A 24,999-nucleotide genomic window follows, 5' to 3' on the forward strand; every position below is an offset into this window, starting at 1 on the left:
AAAACAAAGTGTAGACAATAGGCAATCCTGCAAAACAAAACTACTTCAACTACTACAATCAACAATACACTAGCCGTTACGTAATGAAATGTATCATTCAATTAAATTGGAGCTTTACTCTGTTTTTATTACAAATGAGAGGTCACGTTTGTTGTGCAAGCCTGCATTTTGATGATAAGTTGCATTAGGCTTCGGCCCTAAAGTTTGTCCTCTCTACTCACCACACTGCAGGCTGCTGCTAAACCATCAATAGGAGTAGGATTTTAACTGGAAGACAGTGCATGCTTTACTATAAGCAAAATAAAACTTAAGATACAAGAACAAATGAACATTAAGAATATGATTACATTACTGTCTGGCAGTTCATTCAACTTGAAATTGCCATCTAGTAACCATACATTTTGGGCCAGTTGAGATCATTGGCTTTGCAGTTTCAGAGGAAACCAACGACTGAGGTTCCATTAGGTGACCAGGTAGTAATTGATCCAACACTAATACTGTTCATACAAAAGAGAGCAATCAGAGCTTTACATGAATCAGAACGCTACAGCAGGTAGTTTGGTTCATGTGTGATGTTAAATATTGCCTGTGCCTTGAGAGAGATTGCTGGTGGGAGAAAATGTATAGCAAAGGCGCTTCTTGTGGTTACTGTTGCACTTTAGATTGTTTTTTATTTGATGTTTTATAATGTCTCACACATCCACCATTCTGAGCCCTGGGCGACAATGGGATGTACTACTGCAGATAGAGGCACAAACATGGAAATGATGGAGGCACCATGACTGTGTGATCTTGAGTCTGATGTGTATGTGTATGTGTATCACAGCTGGAGTCATTCATGTACCATAGCGCCTACCTTGAGTTGTGGGACATTAATCTTAGAACAGGAGCAGCATACAGTTCATCCTTTCTTTTTTTGGGGTTTGAAAGTACAGGCTTGGTCAATAACATAACACTTTCCATCCGTGATAAAAAATCAGATGGGGTTAGATTTGTAGAAACGATTCAGATAAAGAGGGGAACTTCCAGAGGAACTGTCGGTAAAGTGATGTATACAGTATCTAGCCATCTACATAGTGTAACAATCCAAATTTTTTCATGACACATTCGGAGCTTCCACAGTTTTTTAAATGCCTCGATGATTGATAGACGTCAGATCAAAGTAAGAGCTGGTTGGATAAAAGACAAGTGTGTGGTTTCCAGTGCACCTCATTGATGGTAGGAGTGTGGGCGCGCGGGGGAGCCGGGTCCAGGGGAGGCGCGGTGCATGGGCGAGGAGGCGGGGGACATGCGGGGGCTCAGCTCGCCCGTCTGCAGACGCCACAGCAGCTCCTCATTGTTGCGGCTGAGGCGCTTCTTCTCGTTGCTCTCCTTCTCCACGTGCACCTGCAAGTTGGCGTTCTCCTCAGACAGTTGCCTGAAGAGGGAGTGGGTAATGAGAGACAATTTAAAATTACAATACAAAATAGCACATTTAACTATATGGTGGACCCGGTTGTAAACAAGTGTAATGCTTAATCATGGTGTTGTCCACAGGAACAGTTTTTGTATTAATTCGTGCTTTTGTTTCAAATGTACCTATTCTGCATACTGTGAAATACTTCTTTTTATCAATCAATCAAACCTGGAAACCTACTGAGGATGAACTCTTTCATTGAAAGGTTTCTTTTTAACAGGTTTCATACTGTAGTTTGAAATAGATTTAGCAACCCTTAAACAGAACTGACCGAGACACAGCGAGGTTGTTATCTATCCGGGCCTTCATGTCCTCATTTTCTTGCTGTAAAACCTGAACTCGCTCCTCCAGATATGCATTCTTTTCGCCCTGCTCAAAAACACATGGGTAAAGGTACAACATTAAATTCTTCATATTATCTATAAATGCATAAAGCACATTTCAGATTACAAATAATGTAACTTGTGGTTAGAGATATTGTCCTATTCACAGACACAATTTTGCACAGCATATATTTTTTATTAAATAGGAGGCAGCAATTTTGAGCCTACCATTTTCTCAAGTTCTGAGATCTTCAATTCCTGTTGGTGGATTTGCTGATTTTTCATCTCTAGAACATCTTTCAGACTCTTCAGGTCCTCCTCAATGTGTTGGTATGGAGCCAGGGCATCCTGTTAAACCGTAGGAGAAAAGCTCCAGTAAATGTTACTATCAACAATCATTGCTTAGTAAAATTGCTAAACTAATCATACGGCAGAGTAAAATCCGCACAGGTCCATTAGTATACTAGTTAAACTAGTGCTGAGGATTCATCTCTTTGCTATTAAAGTGCAACACCAGCTAAAGTAACTAACCTCTGTGGTTAGTGTAATAGCTACTAAAGGGAAAAACATGACACTGAAATAGCTGATGTACAAGTTCAAACTTGTGAGCTTGTAGATCTGTTATTTTTGGCGTGCAACATAAATGAAGCCTAAAATGTTACCACTATCTGTTCATCGCTGCTCTTTCGCAGAGCCTCCTCGAAGCGCTTGGCTCGGTCTCGCAGGCTGCGATTCTGAAATGTCAAGGTGTCCACTTGATCCTGTTCACCCAACACACAACTGTGTTAGTTATATACACACTGAAGAATTGATCATATTGTCAGTAAACCTTATAGCTCCATATTTCACAATTTAAGTAAAAAAATCATAAATTGATCCACTGTTTCTGTTTTATACTTTGTTGTATGACAGTGTCACACAAAGTAGTGAAAATAGCAGAAGTGGCGTGTGGCCTTGTATGCTGCATCTACTCTATGTATGAATAGAAATAGGTTGGAAAACGTTCACGTTAACGTTAGGGACGCCAGGTTGAAAGTGCTTTCTGTCTGTGGGTTTTTAAATAATTAACAAATTAAATGTATTAAGAAGAGCTTGTGACTAAATATGAATAATTACATTGGATCCATCTGAACACACTTTCTTTTTTCCATTTACTGAAAAATACAGTTTTTTGACATAGGCCTACAATATTTCCACCTGACAGAGACGAAGTGTCTTGTAGATAAAAAAAAGCACACCCGTGTGAACTGAGTGGTGCAACTCCCCTCTCCCCACCCCCCTCCTCTCTCTCTCTCTCTCTCTCATTAGCAGGCAACAGTGCAGCACTATCTCTCTCTCTGTTTCTGGCACAACAGCGCCCCTACTGGTACTAATAGTCATACTGGTGCTCATAGTCACATAGGCACACGGACATTGCTGTTCCTTGGAGTGGTTGCACCACTCAAAAATATGAATATTTATGCATGTGCGTTTGTGTGTGTGTGTGTGTGTGTGTGTGTGTGTGTGTGTGTGTGTGTGTGTGTGTGTACCTTCAGTGACAGTCTGAGCTTCTCAAACTCCTCTTGCAGACTCTTCCTCTGCTGCTCATGAGCCATCTTCAGGTCTGACATAAAAGGTGATAATAGTTCATTAAACTGACATTTCACCGCTGGAAGAAACTGCAGTCATTCAATGTTAATAGTATTTTTGTAGTAGATAAATGACTAGATTGCTACAATGACCATGATGCTTTGGTGCACTGCTCCTCCTTGTGAAGAGGGGAGGGGGGGGGGGGGGCTGTCACACACTGCATCCACACTGTAGCCAGTAGCGTCATGAAGATGCCAAAAGCCACAAGCGACAGGCGTCTCTTCCTGTTTTTTAGACAGCTGGTGGACGCTGCATTTTACCGTGTGGGTGGAGCTTCATTTCCATCCACCAGCTATTTAAAAACGAGGAAGAGACCCCTGCCGCTCACGGCTTTTGGCATCTTTTTGACGCTACAGTGTGGATGCAGTGTTACTGAGACGAGACAACATGTAGTCCAGGAAGGAAGTGAGATCAGTGCCTGTGCAGCCTGTGACATCACAGGCACTTTGAAATACTAACATAATCTAAAAACACACATTACACACAGGAAAGTGTTTCTTGTGTCCTAAACATCATTAAAATAAGATCGGGTTGCAAAAGGGGTGAAGCGGCCCTTTAACACCTTTCTCTGTCAAGTACGGTTTCAGTCGGTATGATGGTGGAGGATGTAGTGCTTACTTTTGACTGTCCTGGCGTGTTCCTCTTGCAGGGTGGCCAGAGTGTCACTGTGAGCTGTCTCCATCTCCATCAAGGAGCCTTCATGGCTATCGCTCATGTCCTCAATCTGGGACAATGACATGTGCACTTATAAGGAACTGACTTTTAAATCCTCCTCCTCAGAAGGCCATTAATGGTCAGGCACCATCATAACTTAAAGCTTAAACAAAATGTGTCACCCTAATAACACCATGGTTATAATGGGAACTAACATACCTGTACTGTAATTAACAATATATGTGCGGCGTCAGTAGCTCAGGAGGTTAGTAGATCCCTGGTTCAGTGGCTCCTGCTGGCTTAGTGGAGAAGTGTCCTTTGACACTTCTCTTCCATCTCACCCCTCACTCTAAAGTTTAGAGTGAGGTTTAGAGTCTAAACCCAACCGTTCAAGGTTGAGGTTTCTTCCCGTTAAACAGGAGTTTTCCTTTGTCACCATTGCCAAGCTCAGGGGGGAATTGTTGGATCTCTGTAAGATTATGGTCTTGACCTACTTTATATGAAACAAAGGTGTCTTGGGACCATGATATCAATGGATAGTGGACTAGAATGCAGACTCTGCTCACGTGCCTCCACAGACAGCCTGCTACGAACACTCACACTCACACACACACACACACACACACACACACACACACACACACACACCTGTTCCTGCTGCGTGGTGCGTAGCTCCTCCAGCTCGCTGTGTTGCTGGTCCTGCAGGCGCTGTGTCTCTGCTGTGTGCTGGGCCCTCAGCCTCTCCTCCAGCGCCCCCAGCTCAACCCGCTGCTGTTCCCGCAGACCCTGCAGCTGGCTCTCAAAACGCTGCTCCAGCTCCTCCTTTTCCCGCTGCAGATGCTCCCAGCGTGCAACACTGAAAGCTGGACCACAAGGCACAGCAGCAGCCGTTGGATTTACCAGAGATCCAAGGTTGTGTGTGTTATTGTGATGAGTGTGTCAAGGAAGTGTCAACGAGTTGAAATGGAGCAATGTAATAGGGGTCCTCAATAGGCATTGTGTTTGTAACTGAGCACCCTGATATAGACACTCTGTGACTTAAACCCAATTGGTTTGCGAGATTGTTGTGTTGTGTTGTTAATGTGCATACAGTGTAATATCACACTTGTACTGAAAATAATTATACGTGAAATAATTACAATACGGTACTATATAACAAATCTGAGGATTCCTAGGATTGGGTCAATTTATACACTGAAGTTAAATGAACACTGATGATTTTACTGTACGTACCATGACATCAGTCAATGGTGCACCATACTGGTGCACCATGACATCATACAATATACCACTTAAATGACCAACAGGGGATGGGCACTCAGGGGATGCTTGTTCTCACTGTGATTCATGGAATATATGTATAATGTTTATGCATTACTGTCCTGCAGAGGGACATCCCACTTACCCACTTCATCCCTGATTCTGGCAAGCTCCAGGGACAGTTCCCTCTCCTTCACAATGGCAGTCTCACTCTAAAACACAGACACACAAAAAGCACAGCATGTTGGTTCACAATATTATTGATATTATCGTCACAATAACATCGCTATCAAGGTATTTGGTTCATTAATATTACTGAGATATCTTCCATTTTGTCCATATCGGCCTTATGACCATGATATCGATATCGGAAGAAAGAAACTTCATAATGATGATGGGGGTGATGATGAACAACATGTTTAGAAAAGGAGGAAATGACAGCTAAAATAAAGCAAATCCCACTCTCAGATTCCACAGCAACCAGAAGTACTGAATTACTGGATGGTGATTTGTCCAAACAGCTTTGTGGGAATACAAAATGCAGAATGCATTTCCCCAGCAGTGGACAAGTCCACTGACACCAGTGATAATGGTCAGTTGGTGGTGTTGGTGAGGTATTATGATGATGCCAGTGATAATGGTCAGTTGGTGGTGTTTGTGAGGTATCATGATGATGCCAGTGATAATGGTCAGTTGGTGGTGTTGGTGAGGTATTATGATGATACCGATAATGGTCAGTTGGTGGTGTTGGTGAGGTATTATGATGATGCCAGTGATAATGGTCAGTTGGTGGTGTTTGTGAGGTATCATGATGATGCCAGTGATAATGGTCAGTTGGTGGTGTTTGTGAGGTATTATGATGATGCCAGTGATAATGGTCAGTTGGTGGTGTTTGTGAGGTATTATGATGATGCCAGTGATAGTGGTCAGTTGGTGGTGTTTGTGAGGTATTATGATGATGCCAGTGATAATGGTCAGTTGGTGGTGTTTGTGAGGTATCATGATGATGCCAGTGATAATGGTCAGTTGGTGGTGTTTGTGAGGTATTATGATGATGCCAGTGATAATGGTCAGTTGGTGGTGTTTGTGAGGTATCATGATGAGGCCAGTGATAATGGTCAGTTGGTGGTGTTTGTGAGGTATCATGATGATGCCAGTGATAATGGTCAGTTGGTGGTGTTTGTGAGGTATCATGATGATGCCAGTGATAGTGGTCAGTTGGTGGTGTTTGTGAGGTAATATGATGATACCGATAATGGTCAGTTGGTGGTGTTGGTGAGGTATTATGATGATACCAGTGATAGTGGTCAGTTGATGGTGTTTGTGAGGTATTACGATGAGGGTATGAGACAAAGGGGGAGTTTATTGAGTATTAATTTAGTGTTTGAGTGGTGCAACCACTCCTATAGACAGCTGTATTGTCTCCCTGTGTCCGAGCACGAAAATAGCATTTTTTTCCAGTTCCAAGTATTTTGTAGTTGCAGATATCGTGATATATAGTTGATGAAATTTCATACAATATATCGCAAATATCGCAATATATCGAATATCATGATATTATCGTTATCGAGGGCCTAATATCGCGATATATATCGTATCGTGAGGTACCCATATCGTCCCACCCCTAATATTGACCATGACACACATCATAGTGAAAGTGGTTATCATAAAACCTGAAACAACGGCAGTGACAACGTGTCCATTTAACTACACAAATCAATGTAATTGTACCGGTAACAGAACAAGGCATTAGAATGTCAGTGGTTGGCTTCCTACACTGTATCCACTGGGGACTGTTCATAGCGTGACCTCCTCAGAGTCCCTCCTTCTCATTGGACAAATGATGGACAGTGATGTGTGAGAGCCAGCACAGTACAGTCATCAGTATTCAATCATTTATCTCTGTTTAAAAATTGGTCTATTTTCACATTCTCAGAGTTCAATTAACAGTGAGGATTTTAGCAATATACATCCACTGAATGCAGCAATTACCCCTCTCAAAGGTCTTGCTCGTAACATACTGTCATCAGACAGAGATTGCAGTGACCTCACTGAGGGTGGAGGAGGGTCACTAAAGGTTTCACTTGTAATTCGTCAGGCTGCCACCCAGCATATAAACCCCCCATGGTCCTGCCCAGACCCGAGACCCCCATCCAATCCCACCCCACCCATATCCTGCCCCAGCCCAGCCCAGCCCAGCCTACTGTCTCAAGGGAGTGCGTGACATGCATTACAATTTTTCCATCTCATGTTCAGCCATCTCTGTGGCAACTTAATCCGTTTTAGTTCCTTGAGCACAGCTAGTGAACAGAATAAACATGGCTTCCACAAGCAAGCTTCTACAATCTACAAGGACAATATTTCTTTTTAGAATAAAATAAAATCTGTAAAAATGTCTATCTTACAAGCAGGTCACAAATCAAGGGTCAATGGGACCCTAATAGCTTTCCATGTAGAGCCATGTTTGTTTCAATGTCTTTGGCCCTGAGAACCAAATTACATGGCAGTTAAGACGGAAGAAGGACACTTCTATGAATCCAAAAGTGATATAAATGTAAACATGCCCATTCCATGCTCAGACAAGAGCAGCAAAATCAGATCAGTATTGTGACACTTTCTCTCTCAGAAAGTAGAAACACAGCTGATGCAGGGAGTCACTCAGGACAGACACATGCAGAAGTGAACGGACTACACACTAGCATACATGCTATGTATGAACAGTATGCTTGCCTGCCAGGAACTAACACAAGCAGACCTACAAGCTAAATAGCATAGTAGCTATAGCAAGGTATTTAATAGCACTGCAAAATGTAAGAGAGAGAGAGAGAGAGAGAGAGAGATAGAGCTTTGACTCAGCAGAATAATGCAGAGCTAATCTCACTGCCTCCCTGGCACTCCAGCTGCTAGTAGGAAACCAGTTGACAGAAAACCTCACATAGATGCTCACTGCAAGACAACCGCCTCCCTCCAATCACATGCACGCACACTCACACACACACTCACACACACAAAGGAATCCTCAGCTGTCGGCTGAGGATGCTGCCTTTACCGTTTGGTCCAGGCAGTGCAGTCGTTGGAGATGTAGCTTAGAGCAGCAGTGGCCCATACTAAGCTGGCAGACAGCATCCCTGAGGCTGGATGCGGCGGTGACAGAGAGACGGAGAGATGAGGGGTAGAAAAAGAGGAGGGGAGGGAGGGAACCAGGAAAAGCAAGCGAGAGGGGAGGGGAGATAGAAGGACGGGAGCCTCACCTCTCTTTTCCTGATGCGTCCAGCATGATCGCTGCTCGAACAAAGGCTACCAGCCCCACACAAACACACCCTGCCCTGCCTTGAACCACCCCTCCCATTACCCCATTACATGCACGGCGTGCACACACACACACACACACACACACACACACACACACACACACACACACACACACACACACACACACACACACACACACACACACACACACACACACACACACACACACACACACACACACACACACACACACACACACACACACACACACACACACACACACACACACACAGTACAATCATGTGCATTACACATGTGCTCACAGTAGCCACAGTGAATTGTAAATGGCTAATCAACAACAAAGTCAAATAATGGCTAATGGAAAACAACTGCCTATGTGTTCCAATGAGTCACAGCATCAGCCCATAACTTAACACATATTGTCACGCCAGGTAACATATTGTCACACCAGGTTTGAAATTTCTATTTTTTTCAATGATGCCTGTAATACGGGTAGAAATTAATGGAGTAGTGGTATTGCAAATCGATAGAGCAGTGTTTCTCAAACCTTTTTGGGCCAGTCAGTACACAGGTGCAATGAATTCATAATTGTTGAGGCAACAGTTTGCCTACACACTATAGTCGGAAACACTATAATATGTTTTAAGACAGAAGTTTAATACATGAGATTGTGGGAGAAGTACACAACATTCAGGGTGGTGGTGCAGTAGTTCTCATGAGAAAGCAGGGAGAGAGCCTATTAGTTACACTAAATACAAAGATAAGAGGGGAGCTTGGTTGTGTCATGGGACCAAGCTGTACCCTAAACTATAGATACCAAGCCTAAGCCATGGCATCTTGACTTTTATAAAATGAAAAATGTCAGATGATATCATACCATAAGGAAACATAATAATAATAGCTGGTGTAATTCATTCTACCATAATTATTCCTCAAATGTCCCATCTTGAACACAACATCCTGTCTTTTAGACACACATTTTGCTGCTTGTACCTGCATGAATGAATGCGGTACAAGCAGGTACAAGCAGCATGAATCTCTCTTGATTCCTGACACACACAGCACATCACAAAATTGCACTGTTTTATATCGCTGCACTGACGGCAGGCAAAGCCTTTGCATGTTCTCTCAACTGTCTCTCTCACTGATAGATCTCTCTGCAAAACATTAAGAAGCGCTGGGAAGCTCCCCCGTCCTGTATCAAAGCAACAGCTGGCCTTCATGAACACAGCAATACTGACAGCAACATTAGCAGTTACAATACAGGTGTGGTGTAGGCCAGGGGACTAGGGGTGCAAATTATGTTTTCCCATGAATCATCAATAATAATCCAGAACCACATTTGAAAAAAAGAAAAATAATCAACTAAATTGATTAGTCTGATTAACCACTTAAGCCTTATTTTATACTTCTTCACACTACGGTGTCATGCACAACATTCAGTGAAAATCAGTGAGCTGATGCTCCACCGCCACATTGTGATTATCATGGTCAGTGTCATGTCTGTAAAACTGTCAGTATAATGTCATTATCATGGTCAGTATCATGTCATTATCATGGTCAGTATCATGTCTGTAAAACTGTCAGTATCATCTCATTATAAAGGTATCAGTACCACCACTATGCACACACACAGCATGCACTGTGCGTAGGGCACCATAGTGCAGAGGGGGCACCAAAATGAGCCAAGGTGATCCATGAATTATTTTAATTTAAATATAAGCTTAAAAACAACCACAATTTGGCACCATAGCATTAGACAGTTAAGGCAGTAAGATAAGCCTATACTGGAATTTTCTCCTCCGCCTAAATAAGGAGTCACAACTTGCGTGCGTCCTCAAGGTGCATGCGTGCCCATGTTGATCTTTTCAGTATCATGTCATTTTTGAGGGCTCCGATGCCCAGCTTTCCGTGTTTATGTAAACACAAACATTGAAGACAAAAGTGAGGGCAGAAAAGTGAAGTGTGATGATTTGAGTGGCTGAGGACAGAATGTGATGTACTGTACAGTATATGATGTATGATGATGTATGATGATAAGAGTGTCCCGATTTTCTTTTATAATCAATTAAATCGATTAGTTTGATTAACGGTTGCACTCCTACACGGCATATGGAGAAGTATATAAATGAGGTCCGACCTGGGGTAGCCTACCTTCTGACAGAAGTGCTGTGTGGTGATGGCAAAAACCTCTAGGCCAACGGAGGCCTTCTTCAGCTGGGCCTGGAGGTTGTGGAGCTGCCTGGTCTGCTCCTCACAGCGCTCCTGCAGTTGCTGGACCAGAAGGCGCTCTGTCTCCCGTGTTCTTTCAGTCCGAGCAGTACCACGGCCCATCGCAGATGACCCACGGACTACAGGAGGAGAGAGCATGGAAAGTATTGTCAGTCATCATGACAGACAAATAGTGTACACACAGAGGAGACAGAGAGTGGAGATGGTAGATGTATATAGCTAGATCTGTTCTTTTGTTTTTACATTAATTTATGCGTTTGTCTTTCTTATATATATGATTAGTAATCAGCTCTTTTACATTCACATTTTCTATTACATTTTCTTGTAATATGAACTTGTACTGTATAACACATATGGACAGAAACATCATCATTTCATATATTATAGTCTTGTCTCTGACAAAAGGAGAAATTGCTGACTTGTGAATGGGAAATCTGACCTGACCAAAACAGCAACATTTCAGCAGCCAACTATACCCTACACTAGAGTAGCATGGCAGCTACAGTAGCATGGTCTCTATGACAACAGCAGACTATCCTTACATTAGCAATGAGAGACCTTGACAGAATGAGAGAAAGAGGAGACAGAGGAGAGAGGACAGACAATACTTTGTGCTGGTGACAATCATTATTTGGTCGGGGAAAACAAAGATGGTCATGGTGTTGCTCAGTGATCTACTGTATTTATCACCATTGTGACACAAACCAAACACAATGGCATATAACAAAGCCACAAATGCATGCTGACATTTGATACGTTCTGTGCCTATACTGTACACTCACCAGGGGACTGAGGCTTGGGAGGAACCACTGCAAAGCGTTTGGGGGAAGATGCTGGTGGTTGTACCATCTCTGTATCCTTCATTACATCCTTTCTAGAAGCTGAGTAATAATAATTAAACATCAGACTTACAGTACATAGTGCTAGTACTCAAAGACACTTTACACTACAGGAAACAAAACATAAAACTTTATTAAAGAAAAGAACATACCGGTATAGGAGAAAATAGGGTCAATTGGAAATTGCATGCTAACTTTCTTAAGCTTTCAGGACAAAATTAACAGTATCCACCAGCTGGCCACCCAGACACGGACTCAGTTTGCACTGTAATGCCGATGACACTCAACTCCTCCCCTCCGGAGTAAGACACCTTACTGGTTATTATTATTATTGTATTAGGCACAAGGCAATGAGAGCCTAGTATGTATTATAAAGTCAGTATGTATAGAAAAATAATAGAAGTAGTGAAATCAATATTGTAGAGTGACCACTAGCTGGAGCTGCTGTTCCAGTTATCCTTTATAAGCAACCCTGATTTATGACAATGCTGACAAATTCCTACTGCTTTATACTACAATCCTCTCTACGGCCACTAGATGGCTCGAATGCACTTTCAAAGCAAAAAAGAAACAAAAACATAGCCATCATTAGCAGAGGTTGTACTCATCATAAAGGTACTATGCCACTGATTAAGAGTACAGGCATGTACAGTAATGATAGGGCGACGGTTGTAGACCTGCGTGTAGAATTTTCAAATGTAAACAATAGTGAAAATAAATAAATAAATAACTTTAGTTCAGTTTGGCTCAGTTGTGAAGGTTGCTGGTTGTAAATCAGCTACCTTCACAAACAAAGTTACAGTAGCCTACTAACAGTTTTGTATGTTTAGGAAGAAGATGTTTTTAAAGTGGTTTAATTTTTTTGAAGTGGTTTAATTTCATGTAAGGCATAACTTAAATCAACAATGTTATGATTTCAAATGCACTGGTTGAAAACATTAACATTGTTGTTCACAAACATACATGTTAACAAGCATACATTATTATTATTATTATTATTATTAATAATAATAATATAGAGTAGACATAGGTCGGTGGTCCCTTCTCTTTGACTCCAGTAGATTCTCTTCGTTAGCAACAAGTGGCCTGGCCAATGGCTACCACTAGCCAATTACACAATTGTACAGAGTAGCACAGTGACATTCCTTGCAGGTTCAGTTACACTGCCCACCACCACCTCTCACATACCCAGCATTCGTTAGCTGTCTTTGGCTCCTAACTCCATTATGTAAAACAAGGACAGCACTGAACAAAGACAAATGACACATTCAGCACCCAGCCATTTCTGAGACTGACATGTCTGGTAGTTACAGAGCTGTCATTCCACTGCTGGAAGCTTCCTCTCTATAGAATGGACAGATACAAGAGAATGCTTGTGAGTAGGTGTGAGTCTGTCGTCACAGCGAGTAGCGACACTGGTTTGTGTCAGTGGCCATGAGGTATGACGGTCGTCTGTCTCAACAACCACCAACATGTGCATGCCACAGCTAAGCCCCTACCTGCCCACACCCCCACGACATGCACTGCATCTCTAATCATGTGATCGCCAGTCAGAATGACCTTGAATGACGGGAGGGACAATATGTTGTCCTTACAGATAGCCAAGTGCGCTAAAGACGCACACGTACAAAAATAGAGTCGTGGACAACTCATGAGTCACAACACAACACAACTAGGGGTAAAAAAATTAATCTAACAATTTAATCAATAATAAAAATACTCGATAATTGATCATTCAATAAAATAATTGATTAATAATCGATTCCTATTTTGGTCATGTCATATACTGTAGATAATAATTTTTATGAATTTAAAACAATTAAAAAAATAGTATAAATGAAGGCTTAAGTGGTTAACACAATGAGTGTTGGACGAAAGTGGTGGAAGTGGAATCGTGCTCACCGGATAATCAGAAAGGACCCCTGAACATCGCCGAATAGTTCAAAACCACGGATAGTGCCGTAAAGAAAGTGTATGTATGTATGTACTGTATGTACTGTATGTACAGTATAGCAGCCCTAACACACAGGGAGTGTGTTGAGGAGACTTACCGAGTGGAGAGCACCGAGGCGGGGGCACCAGATTGCGTCGCTGTGGAGCGGGGGCGTTGGGAGGTTGGGGACTGCTGCGCGTGGGAGTGCAGGAAGCATCACTGGGGGGCGCTGGGGCCTTGTGGAGAGGAATGTCCTCACTGCTATTGCTTGGATCTACAGTGTAGAGGAGACAACATGTCATCAGTGTTATTGTCATGTCTTTGATGGTAGCTCATTTAAAGGAGAATTTCGGACTAGAAGGCTTTCTTACCTTTATTTGTAGTTGTTACGTCCCCACCAAAGAGATCCAGGTGTTATTTTATGCAAAAGTGCATTACCGGCTATTTTCCCTAATATAAGCCCTCAATAGGGGTAAGAGTTTTGTGCTAATTCGCTTATTTCCATCAAAATAAGTGTGCCGCTTGGGATATATGAGGATTATACAAAGATTTTTGAGCGATGGAAATAAGCGAATTAGCACAACACCCCAATGCCCAATTCAATTCAATGCAATTCAATTCATTGAGGGTTTATGGTAGGGGAAATAGCCAATAATGCACTTTTGCACAAAATAACACCTGGACCTCTTTGGTGGGGACGTAACAACTACAAATAAAGGTAAGAAAGCCTTCTAGTCTGAAATTCTCTTTTAACATGAGATTTTACCTGTATACAAACTATACATTGATACAGTACACAATAATCTGAAAATTAACATTGTTTTAAATTTCCTGCTAATGAAACGTGTTGTGTTATACTATTAATTTACTTTAGGTTTTGTGCCATTTATCCGTCTATCAAAGTTAAATGGAATAGAGAATTCCTTTTACAACTAATGCTTTGAACTGTGGTATCTTAAAGCGCAAATAACATTTTTAATATTTAATAATCATATGGTCTATGTCCCTCAAAGTTATTTCTAATGGTTTGAGCCTCAATCACCAATCTGATATAACCAGGCCTTGGCATTTCTTTCTGGACTTTGAAAGCAGTTTTAGCTGCAGTACCACAATGTCCTGAGGTGGAGAGGGTGCTGATATGCAGATTATTTAATATTTGAGTCATTATAATACTGATGCTAGATAAAACCAGGCTTGTTTCCATTCCATGCCAGCTTGGAAAATCAACAATGGTGGACATTGTAAACAAAGTGGAAATGCTAATTTGGAACTGAAGTCTGAAGAAGAGGGGGAATTATACAAAGTAGGGTGACATTGATGACATCACGATGAGGCCAAAATCAGTCGAGCTGTTCCTGAGAGCAATTTCCATTAAAACACCCATATGACATGAAGGCCTGATTGTTCAAAATTGGTTATTTGTGGGGATAGAAAACACACATGGGAGCCCCAAAAACACAAAAGAAATTGAAAAAGTTGAATTTTATGTTATAGGTCCTTTAAATGCATGGAATGATAGTAGTAATATTACAGTAGTTTGTATTGGCTTGTATTGGATTAAGCACCAATGTATAAGTAAAAAATCATATAGTGATGATGATGATGATGATCATGACTGTTGACTGTTGAGACATGTTATGTAATGCATGTCATTTTAGAACCTATGGTGAGTTGTCTTCACTTTCTGACATGGTGGGGTGAGTTGTCTGTACTTTCCCGCGGGGGTGAGTTAGTAAAGGGAAAAGACGGACAGCTCGCCCAAGAGACGCGGACAGCTCGCCTTAATATTTCCCGACCACATAAGACAGTATAAATGACTAAGACATTGTTAATTGCCTTTCGCTGTCATTAGCTATTGTTCAATACAGACAGCTCACAGAGGATGATGGGTGAGGGATGGTGCTAACAGACCCATCAGATTAGTACATCAATCGTAGGCTTCTATGTGTTTGGTAATGAAAACAAATTGCAATCTAGCATCCTCCCCTGTACATGCTATTAGGCCTACAGACAGCTAGAGGGTGATGGCTGAGGGTGCTAACAGAAGAAATTGCATAACGTTGTAAAATAGTTCATAATAACAATGATTATATTTGTATTATTTGATTCTGTAGTATCCACATTTGTCCTGCTGCATACACTTACCTGTGTACTATTTGTATGAAACTGGCAACACTACGTGTTATATTATTGTGAAATATTCAGTAAATATTTAAAAATATTTAAAAAATCACACCCGTGTGAACTGAGTGGTGCATCTCCCCTCCCCCCCCCCCATCTCTCTCTCTCATTAGCAGGCAACAGCGCAGCACTATCTCTCTCTCTGTTTCTGGCACAGCGCCCCTACTGGTACTAATAGTCACATACTGGTGCTCAGATACACATAGGTAGGTAGGTAGGTGTACACGGACATTGCTGTTCCTTGGAGTGGTTGCACCACTCAAAAAAGAGCTTAAAGGGTATATTCAGTAAACTATACAAAAAGAGCTCAAAGGGTAATCAAATGTATGCACACACACTCTGTGCTAACACTCAACTCACCCCGAGACAACTCACCTTGAAAGTGAAGACAGATCATCGGGGTGAGCTGTCTTCACTTTCGGGGTGAGAGATGTCTGGTGAGTCGTCCGGACTTTCGGGGTGAGATGTCCGCACTTTTTCGTCAGAGGTGGGAAAAGGGTGAGTCGTCCTTATGAGCTGAACTGACCCAACCGTACAAGGGCTGGCTGTACTTCAAAAGTGAAAGGTGTAATTTCACTAGATAATACAATTTGTAGTGTGGTGCAATTAATAGTAGCATGGAGGCCCATCAGAGAATGTATTATAATCACTATTCATTGTACTGTATTTTCTTCCAAACTGTACAGTACAAATGATCAAGGCAAGATAGCGAGATTAATACAATTAAATTATTCATGACCACATTTGAATGTGGTATGCCTTTGGCATTGTGCAGACATTAAAGGCTTCTGCATCATCTGATGATCTTCTGTGGTATCTTTTTTTGGTCATGCTAGTCCCAGTATGAAATAACATTTACGCAAGAACGAAAACCCTCCATCCACTTAAACATGTTTTATGAATGCAACCGTTTCCCTTTATAGTGTATAGTTTCTGTTGAACTTCCTTTTTAACAAAAGACTCCAACACCTGATATATCCATATATATCCACCATCATCTAAAATTACTTTGTAAATGCTGGAGTTGCAAACCGAACCTCTGAATGACTGTCATACAATATTCAGCACTACTTATTGAATCAATACCAGCATGCTCCCATAACATTACTGAAACAGAACCCTGTACTCTCCAGTCAGGAAGAAACACAGGGTAGAGTAGGAGGATGTTTATGTCATTGGATTTAAATAACATTATTCAGGTTGGTCAACACGGTGGGTTGAGACACTGGCTGATAAAATACTGCACAGACTCTGCATGCACTAAACATCATAGTGGCACTGTTACTATTAATTGCACCACAGTACAAATTGTATTATCTATCGAAATTACACCTTTCACTTCAGTTGAAGTAAGGCCATAGCCCTTGTACCATTAAGCCTTAATGGTTAATTAGGCCTTAATCATTAAGGCCTAATATACTTAATTGTAAGACAAATAGCAAAACTATCTACTGTTTATTGTGCCCCAATCTACTAATTATGCCCCTATTCTTGGATTGATCATGTAGACTGTAGCCTACCATTTTGTGATTTGCTATATCAATATGCATTACTTCTTTGGCTCAAGTTATACATAACATAATTAGCATAATACGGTGGGTAAGAAAACAACAAGCTTTTTCTGGAGCTTCAAATGCCTGCAGCCTTGCGAACCCCACAAATTATAATTCAAGCACAGTTGGTCGTCTTATTGCTAGGGAAACTATTCACCTGGGAGAAGGAGCAGATGCCTTTTTTTCCCGGTCAAAGTATACCGACTAGAAATGGATGGTAAGGCAAGAGCTGATTGGCTGAGGGAGGGTTTGTATTTGACTCTCATTGGCAAATGTATGTTTCTACCCCACATGCTAAAGTCTACCCCTTGCTGTGAGCATCCACAGAATGGTGCAGTATGCTTCCGCACAATGCCACCTCCACTACTGTCAGAATGAATCTGCCACATATACAAATGTTAATGTCTCCTCTCCTCACAACACATAATTATATCTCATAACCTTCTAAAATGAATGTTTTCATTTAATCTACAGTTATTTAAGATCAATCATGTCAAGATTGATCCTAGATGGAATCTAAACGTAACCTTCTATGACAGGTTATCTGAACCTAAATATGATATTCTTCACCCAAATAAGCTCATGAAAGTGTTTTACTGGAATGTCCAGTCAATTCAATTAAATATAACTACAAGCAGCTATAAGGTCAAGCCCAAAAATAAAAAAGCAATATACACAATGAGCTATATAAACATTGATAACTGAAATTATTTGACAAGTGATAAATAAATAAATAAATCACACTCATGTGAAGTGAGGGGCGCTCTTATCATCATACATCACATTCCGTGTTCAGCCAATTGTCTGTCAACGCTGTAGTCTCGTAACCAGAGTCCAGACTCCATTCACATGAATTTAAATGATATTTCAAGAGTGGTTGCCAACGACAAACCTCTGCCCCAATTTATTTTTTCAACAGCCTCTTATAGTGCCACCATTTGCGAAACACATTTCATTACATTACTCGTACACAATACACATGTTATCCATACATGACGCAAATCGGTATAGCCAACACTATCTCTATAGTCATGTGATCAACACGGATCTGTCACATTTCCCATAATCCATCCCCTAAGATTGCCTTCCAAAGCTTGCAGCATTGGTCTCTTTTGAACAAAATGCCACAAATCATGAACACAGTTTGCGATTTCTGCAAAATTATACACGCAATATCCCACTAGGCCAAGGACGAATTCCATTTAAAATGTTTCAAATCAGCCTCACGGTGGCGCTATAACAGGCCAATTCCTGTTTTAATCTATAACTGCACGATCTGTGTACAACTTTGTATGTGCACTCCCTGGAGGCCAAGGAAAAACCTTTGCCCTGCATTCTTCACAACTGCCTGTTATAGCGCCACCATGAGGCCAATTTTTTACATTACTCATACAGATTTCATCCATACATCACGCAAATCGGTATACACTATCTCTATAGTCATGTGATCAACACAGATCTGTTTAATTTTTCATATTCCATCTTGATTGGCTATGATTGACATCTAAAGTTTGCATGACTGGCCCGTTTCGAACAAAATGGCTCAAATCATGAACACAGCGTGCAATCTCTGTAAAATTACGCATGCACATTCCCACTATGCTGAGGAAGAAATGCCACTAATTTTCTTTTCAAATCAGCCTCATGGTGGCACTATAACAGCCCAAATCATGTTTTACCTATAACTGCACCATTTTGTTTACAACTTTGTATGCGCACTCCCTAGAGGCCAAGGAAAAGCCTTTGCCCTGCATTTTTCACATCTGCCTGTGAGGCAACATTTTCCAAAACACTTTTCTTTACATTACTCGTACAGATTGTATCCATACATCATGCAAATCGGTATACACTATCAGAAAAACTCCTATCCTCCTGGTTATACAGTGATTAGCACTATAGAAGATAGGGAAGAACCATAGGAAGCACCATAGGAGACAGGGAGCACCATGAGTCTCTCTTTCCTACTGGATTAAGCACTAGACTTCCAAACTAAATCTTAGGTGTAGGCATAGTTTTTGTTGTCCCAATTGGAGCGGATCACTCTGCCCACTTGGTGAAAACAGAGTAGTAAGGAGTTAGGTCAAAAACATTTACAATGACGGAGGCGTTCCGTCTGAAGCTAATAATAAAGAGAGCAGGTAGAGGACATTTTTCTATAACATGTCAGCATTTTTTATGCAGACAATAGCTGGTTTGAATCAGCACTTATTATTGTACTGTACCTGCAGTGGAACAGGAGTGTGCAAGACTAAAGGTTTTTTAAGCGCCGTTTCTCCATCGGTATTCCGAAAATTAAGGTGTGCAACCACCTTAATTGGAGGGCTGGAAAAACAAACCACTCACAGTTTTTTGTTTGTTTGTTTTCTATACATTTGTAACAGAACAGAAAATGTAGCCTAATTTATACTGTATAAGACATGGCTCATGACTGGGCATTTTATACTCAATTCAACCAATCAAAGCTGTGAGACATTAATATGGCACGGTGTGAGCCGCTAAACATTTAAGGAGGTATGAGCCAAGAAGAGCACACACACGTTCCAAATGACATCCATGATCCAAAAAATCTGGCTCACAGGGGGGTGTTTTACACAGAAGGTTTAAGTGTCAGGTTTAAGGTTGTCCTCTGTGACAACTGTGTGTACTGTGTATTAAAGATTATTAACCCAAAACAGCTTGAGGTCCTGTAACAGGTCCTTCATGCAGAGATTCCATTTGACATATGAGCTTTTCAATATAATTTGACAGTTAGTGATTCCTTCTAATGATGACTGCAGGAGGCAGATTAAAGCTGAGCAACTGTATTTGATTGAGATTGCATGCTGCAGTAGTCAGTCAGGGGATAATGATACATGCACAGTATATTATGCAATGTACTCGCATATACTGTATATGCACTGACATTTTTTATTCAGGTCCTTGAGTTAGAAGACAAAAGTAACCGAAATATTAATCTTAAACAAAATTAGTTTTTTCAAGGAGAGAAATATATTTCTTTGAATCTATAAATATTGTGGATTATCTCCAAGCTTCTATATATTGTTTATTTCCTTTTACTTGGAAGGAAACACATGTATAAAGAGAATACATTTTAAACATTATGTAAAGGATGTGTTACTCACACTGAGAGGGTCGGCAGGGGTCACTATGGGTGCTGTCGTTGGACTGGTTGCTGGACACAGAGGAGACGCTGGCACTGCGGACAAAACCGAAGGCAGCCAGACGGGCAGGTGGCAGGGCAGAGAAGCCTGGGGGTCGAAGTCCAGAGACTCCAGACTGGCCCGGTTTGATCAGGGGGGCCTTGGGGGTGGTCTCTGACCCTGGCCGCCTGTGATCTGCAAAGATACACAAGAAGACGCAGCAAGTGAGATAAACTCGCTCTGACATTCCTGATTATGTCCAATTAACATAATGCTACTGATCTTTAAAGTTCATCCATCTGACGTCCACTTTGACACATTCACCTCCCCAATTTGGATACAGTTCTGAGTTAATAACTAACATACACTACGATCTACTCTACTCTGGTGCTTGATAGCAAGCAGGGAAATGAGAAAGTGCTTACACAAATCCTTTCCCATAATAGCTTGACCATTCATTCAGAAAACACTGGCTTGGTAATGACTGATACTGAGTACAGTATGGAAGAATAAGCTCTCATCATTCTTGTGTCTCCAGTACATGCCATAAAATCCATTAAAGAGATCATTTAACTCATCGTTTAATTTTACTGTGTAGTAGAAAAGGACATGCTTTTTTATTTTTTGCAAAACAGATAATGCCGCATGGCTGTAGGACAAGGATAAAGAATCAAATTAATTATCACCAGATAACTTTATTTTTCCTCTTCTAATGATCACTGAATAACAAATGAAACAAAGCATGCTCAAACAACTGGGAATGGTCTTTGGACTGTGAAATAGATATTTGCCATTTTAGACCATGGTCATTCAGACAGTGGACAGCTACAGCTATCTCACCTGTCAGGTCCTGGTAGCCATGGGTGGACACTCCAGCTGCCTGGCCAGACTGATTGAGGGCCATCGTTGCCCTTTGACCCGTCTGAGGTACCCTAGACTTGGTTGAAGTCTGTCTGTTGACAGCCCCCAGCCCCAGCTGAGGCCTGAGGGCTCTGGGTGCGCGAAAGTGACCGCCTGCATCTTGAGGAGGGTGCTGTTGACAGTAATATCACAAATGATCACTGCAACACTGAACATTTATTAGACTTTCAGCAATGAAACTATAAACTGACACTGTAAAAAGCTTTTGGCTGTCTAAGGAGGGAAACTGACACAAAATGTAAGTAATACACACTTAAATTATGATAATACACAAAATCATCAATACTTCTCTTACCTCCTGTAGATATTTCTCAGGCAGTTCTCCATGAAAGCTCTCAGATTTGTCACTACTTTTACGAGGGACAGTGCTGTGTGCGGCCTTCGTGCCAGACACAGATATGCCTGCCGGATAGTAGCCCGTCTTCTGCATCTCTTGGCGATATTTGTCAAACAGCAGGTTGGAGGAACAGAGTACAGGCAGGGCTTTGAGCTGAGGCTCAACGTTTGGTTCTTTATGAGCTGTGGGACTGGGGTAAGAGGACAGTTTAAGTGGTAGAGCAGAAGCCTCATGTGGGGCTTCTGTGACCTGGCCCTTTGTCTGAGGACTCTTCCGGACATAGGTGATGATTTTTGGACGAACATTTTTCGGCTTCTGTGGGGGAGAGGACCTACGAGGAGTCTCCGTTTCTTTCTGTTGGGGAGTAACAGGTTTCGGAATGCTACTGCTCACCTTACTGAGCTGCTTGACTCCACTGATTCCTCTCTGGAAGGGGTCACTATGCTCCAAGCTGTGTGCTCTGGTGCCCTGGACCTTGGCCGGAGAAACAGGGGGCCTCTTGTTAGGGGAACATGTGGTTTTGGGGGACGAAGGTGTAGCTGGTCGACTAGGACTTCCCCATGGCTTCCTCCGCTCCAGGCTTGAATTTCTAGAACGCTGCTGTGAGTTCTCAAAAGAGCCCTGTCTGTTGATGGAATTTTCAAAAGAGCATTGCTTCTTTAAAGAACTCTCAAAGGAGGTCTGTTTCTTCAAGGTCTTGTCAAATGAGTTTTGTTTGTTTAAACTTCTATCAAATGAACCTTGTTTCTTTATGGCTTTGGATTCAATTGATGATTGTGTTGCCTTTGTGTCTGTTCTAGGCAGATTATGGTTTTTGTTCAGGGTCTCATTTGCTTGGGTGCTTTTATCAATTATTTTGCAGCTTTCTTCCTGTGACTTTGTTGCAGAGTCAGTACGACAGTCTTGAGTAGTCCTTGCATAGCTGCCTCCTCGACCATGACATCCGTTTCTCTCTACCACAGTAGCATTTCCCAGTTTATATGCCTGGTTAAGATTTCCGTTGTGCTCACCAAAAACATCCTCAATGTGTGCTATATTTTGAGGAACTGCTTTGGTCACTTGTGCTTCTAAAATGGCCTCCTCAGAGGGAGACGTGGACGTGGAATTACGATTCACATCCATATCTTTGTTCTGTATTGTGCTTATTGCAGAGGGAAGTGAATGACGCTCAGCCCTTTGAGGGACCTCGCTTCTTTCTGAGACGGTGCATGACTGAGAGGCCAGTGTCAGGTCTTCTGAGATCGTCCGGTAAGGACTGGATACAATGTGCCAGGAATCTGTTGTATGTGTCTGGCCTGCAGTGTCCAAGGCACTGGCCAAGCTTCCCCCTAGACTGGACAAGGTAGACAGACATGTCACAAAGACATCATTTTCAGAACCACACTCTGTCTTGGTCACACATCCAGCACCTCCTCTGCTCTCAGAGACATGAGAGGCATTGGTCTCCTGGTCACTGGTACCACACTGAATGGCCCTCCTCTCTTCTTTGTTAGTTTCGTCCGTTGCTGGTTCTGCACTGTGTGATACCGGCTGACCATGAAGCTCCTTCCGTTCTCCAAGCCCGACATAATCCTCTCCCTCCCCCACTAGGTATGCCTCCAGCTCCTGACACTCCAGCATTTCAAACTCAGCCAGCTCTGGGTCGTCGCACTGGGAGTCTGTGCCCCAGATGATGACCTTGTCCTGCTCCGCTGTTTGACTCCGTAACCCGTACAGAGTAGTGCCAATGTCTCCCGTCCCCCTGCTGCCTTCCCCTGCCTGGATTTCATTGGCGTTGGCATCCCCATCAGATGTCACACTGCAGTCCCGCTGGTTGTTGTTTCTCATCTCCCCTGGGACAATGGGCTCTCCTTGCTCACTCATTTTACAAACAGCTCACAGGAACAGTTGAACAATCAACCATCCATCGCATCAGATTAAGAAGTCGCTTCAGGGCCTGTCACTTGTCTGAGTGGCACAGTATGAGCCTGACATGATGGTCACATCCCTCCTATGTTCAGACAGTCAGAGGGTAGAACATGATATCACACTGGTGTTGTTTCGCCATGACATCTGAGGCCCTTATCCTGTGCAGAGTAAAGTTGAAAAGAAAAAAATAATTAATACAATTCAAAACACACACAAAAAATAGCAACTACACACTCACGCACACACACAATGTATATGTATAATTTCCAAAATCAGTCAGCCACCAATAAAAAAACAAACTTGCTGCACCATTTCTTGACCTGATCTTGGTTTCAAAGATTAAAGCTAAACATTGTTTTTAATAGATAAGTGAACCAAAACAAAAGCTAAGACAGAATCAACAAAACATCGGCATTATCAGTGATAGCGTTATTTTTCTCTAGTAAATACGAGTCCATGTCTATCTGTCAGTATATTAATTCATTACATCATTACATTAACAGATACAATTTTATATTTGGGTTTATTCCAGAGAATAGATCTTACAAGCGTCGGAAAAGCTTAGATTGAGGTTCCAGATGTATTATTCTGAAGTTTACTGAAGTTAACTAATAATAGTAGTGATACAAATGTTTTTATAGAGAGACTATAGAACAATTACGTTATTAACCTATTATCTTAATATTGCTTAGTTGACTTATACTAGGAGACATCAAACTAAAAAGAAATTGCAGGCACTGCCTGAGAGACTCAAGAGGTTCAACCAATTGTCCCACACAAGAGGCAGGTTGGCTACCAAATCTGGCGAACATACAAATAGAAAATGCTACCTAAACAATTAGTTATCAATCAGGAAGAATGTTTAAGTCATAGAGCCTAATGTACAAATCACAATAAGCATACTGTACACACAAACAAGTGTTTTCTGCACTGTGGTGTACGTGTTAAATAAAAGACTACGTACTCTGTATAATATAAGCAAATCAAACAGAACATTCCTTTTTATATTTTGGCACTTGACAGATAAAAGATGTATTGATAAAGCTTTGCACATTGATAGAACAGTACCTGTACGAGTCAGGACCCAGGTGCAGAAACGTCAAGCAAGGCAGTATGAAAGCAAGGGGTTTATTTATACAATAAACAAAATAAAACACTAGGGGATAAAGCACTAGGAATACTGGGAGATCTACAAGGAAACAGGGGGCCAAGAACAAACACAGGTGACACAAACTGGCAAGGAACAAAAACCACAGGGGAGTATAATAGACACCATTATAATAAATACCATTGACGGTAGTTCAGTCAGATAACTCACAAATAGATTTAACCAATATTTATTATAGAATGAGAATATACG

General features: G+C 41.7%; 1 protein-coding gene across 1 annotated transcript; it reads right to left on the minus strand.

Moving 5' to 3' along the window:
• Positions 1-1,209: 1,209 nt before the first annotated feature.
• On the minus strand, positions 1,210-23,594 carry LOC308321772 (microtubule-associated tumor suppressor candidate 2-like; the record flags this gene model as incomplete). Its single annotated transcript, XM_080772862.1, has 16 exons — positions 1,210-1,417; positions 1,728-1,828; positions 2,008-2,127; positions 2,442-2,540; positions 3,309-3,382; positions 4,027-4,132; positions 4,711-4,925; positions 5,468-5,534; positions 10,750-10,946; positions 11,610-11,708; positions 13,166-13,276; positions 13,718-13,873; positions 20,456-20,668; positions 21,314-21,506; positions 21,690-22,356; positions 23,116-23,594. 16 exons carry the CDS (start codon positions 23,592-23,594, stop codon positions 1,210-1,212), a joined length of 3,105 nt encoding a protein of 1,034 aa, XP_080628988.1.
• Between the last annotated feature and the right edge of the window lie 1,405 nt (positions 23,595-24,999).

The sequence above is a fragment of the Protomyctophum bolini genome (genome assembly GCF_963924005.1).
Source record: "Protomyctophum bolini genome assembly, chromosome: 9".
NCBI lineage: Eukaryota > Metazoa > Chordata > Actinopteri > Myctophiformes > Myctophidae > Protomyctophum > Protomyctophum bolini.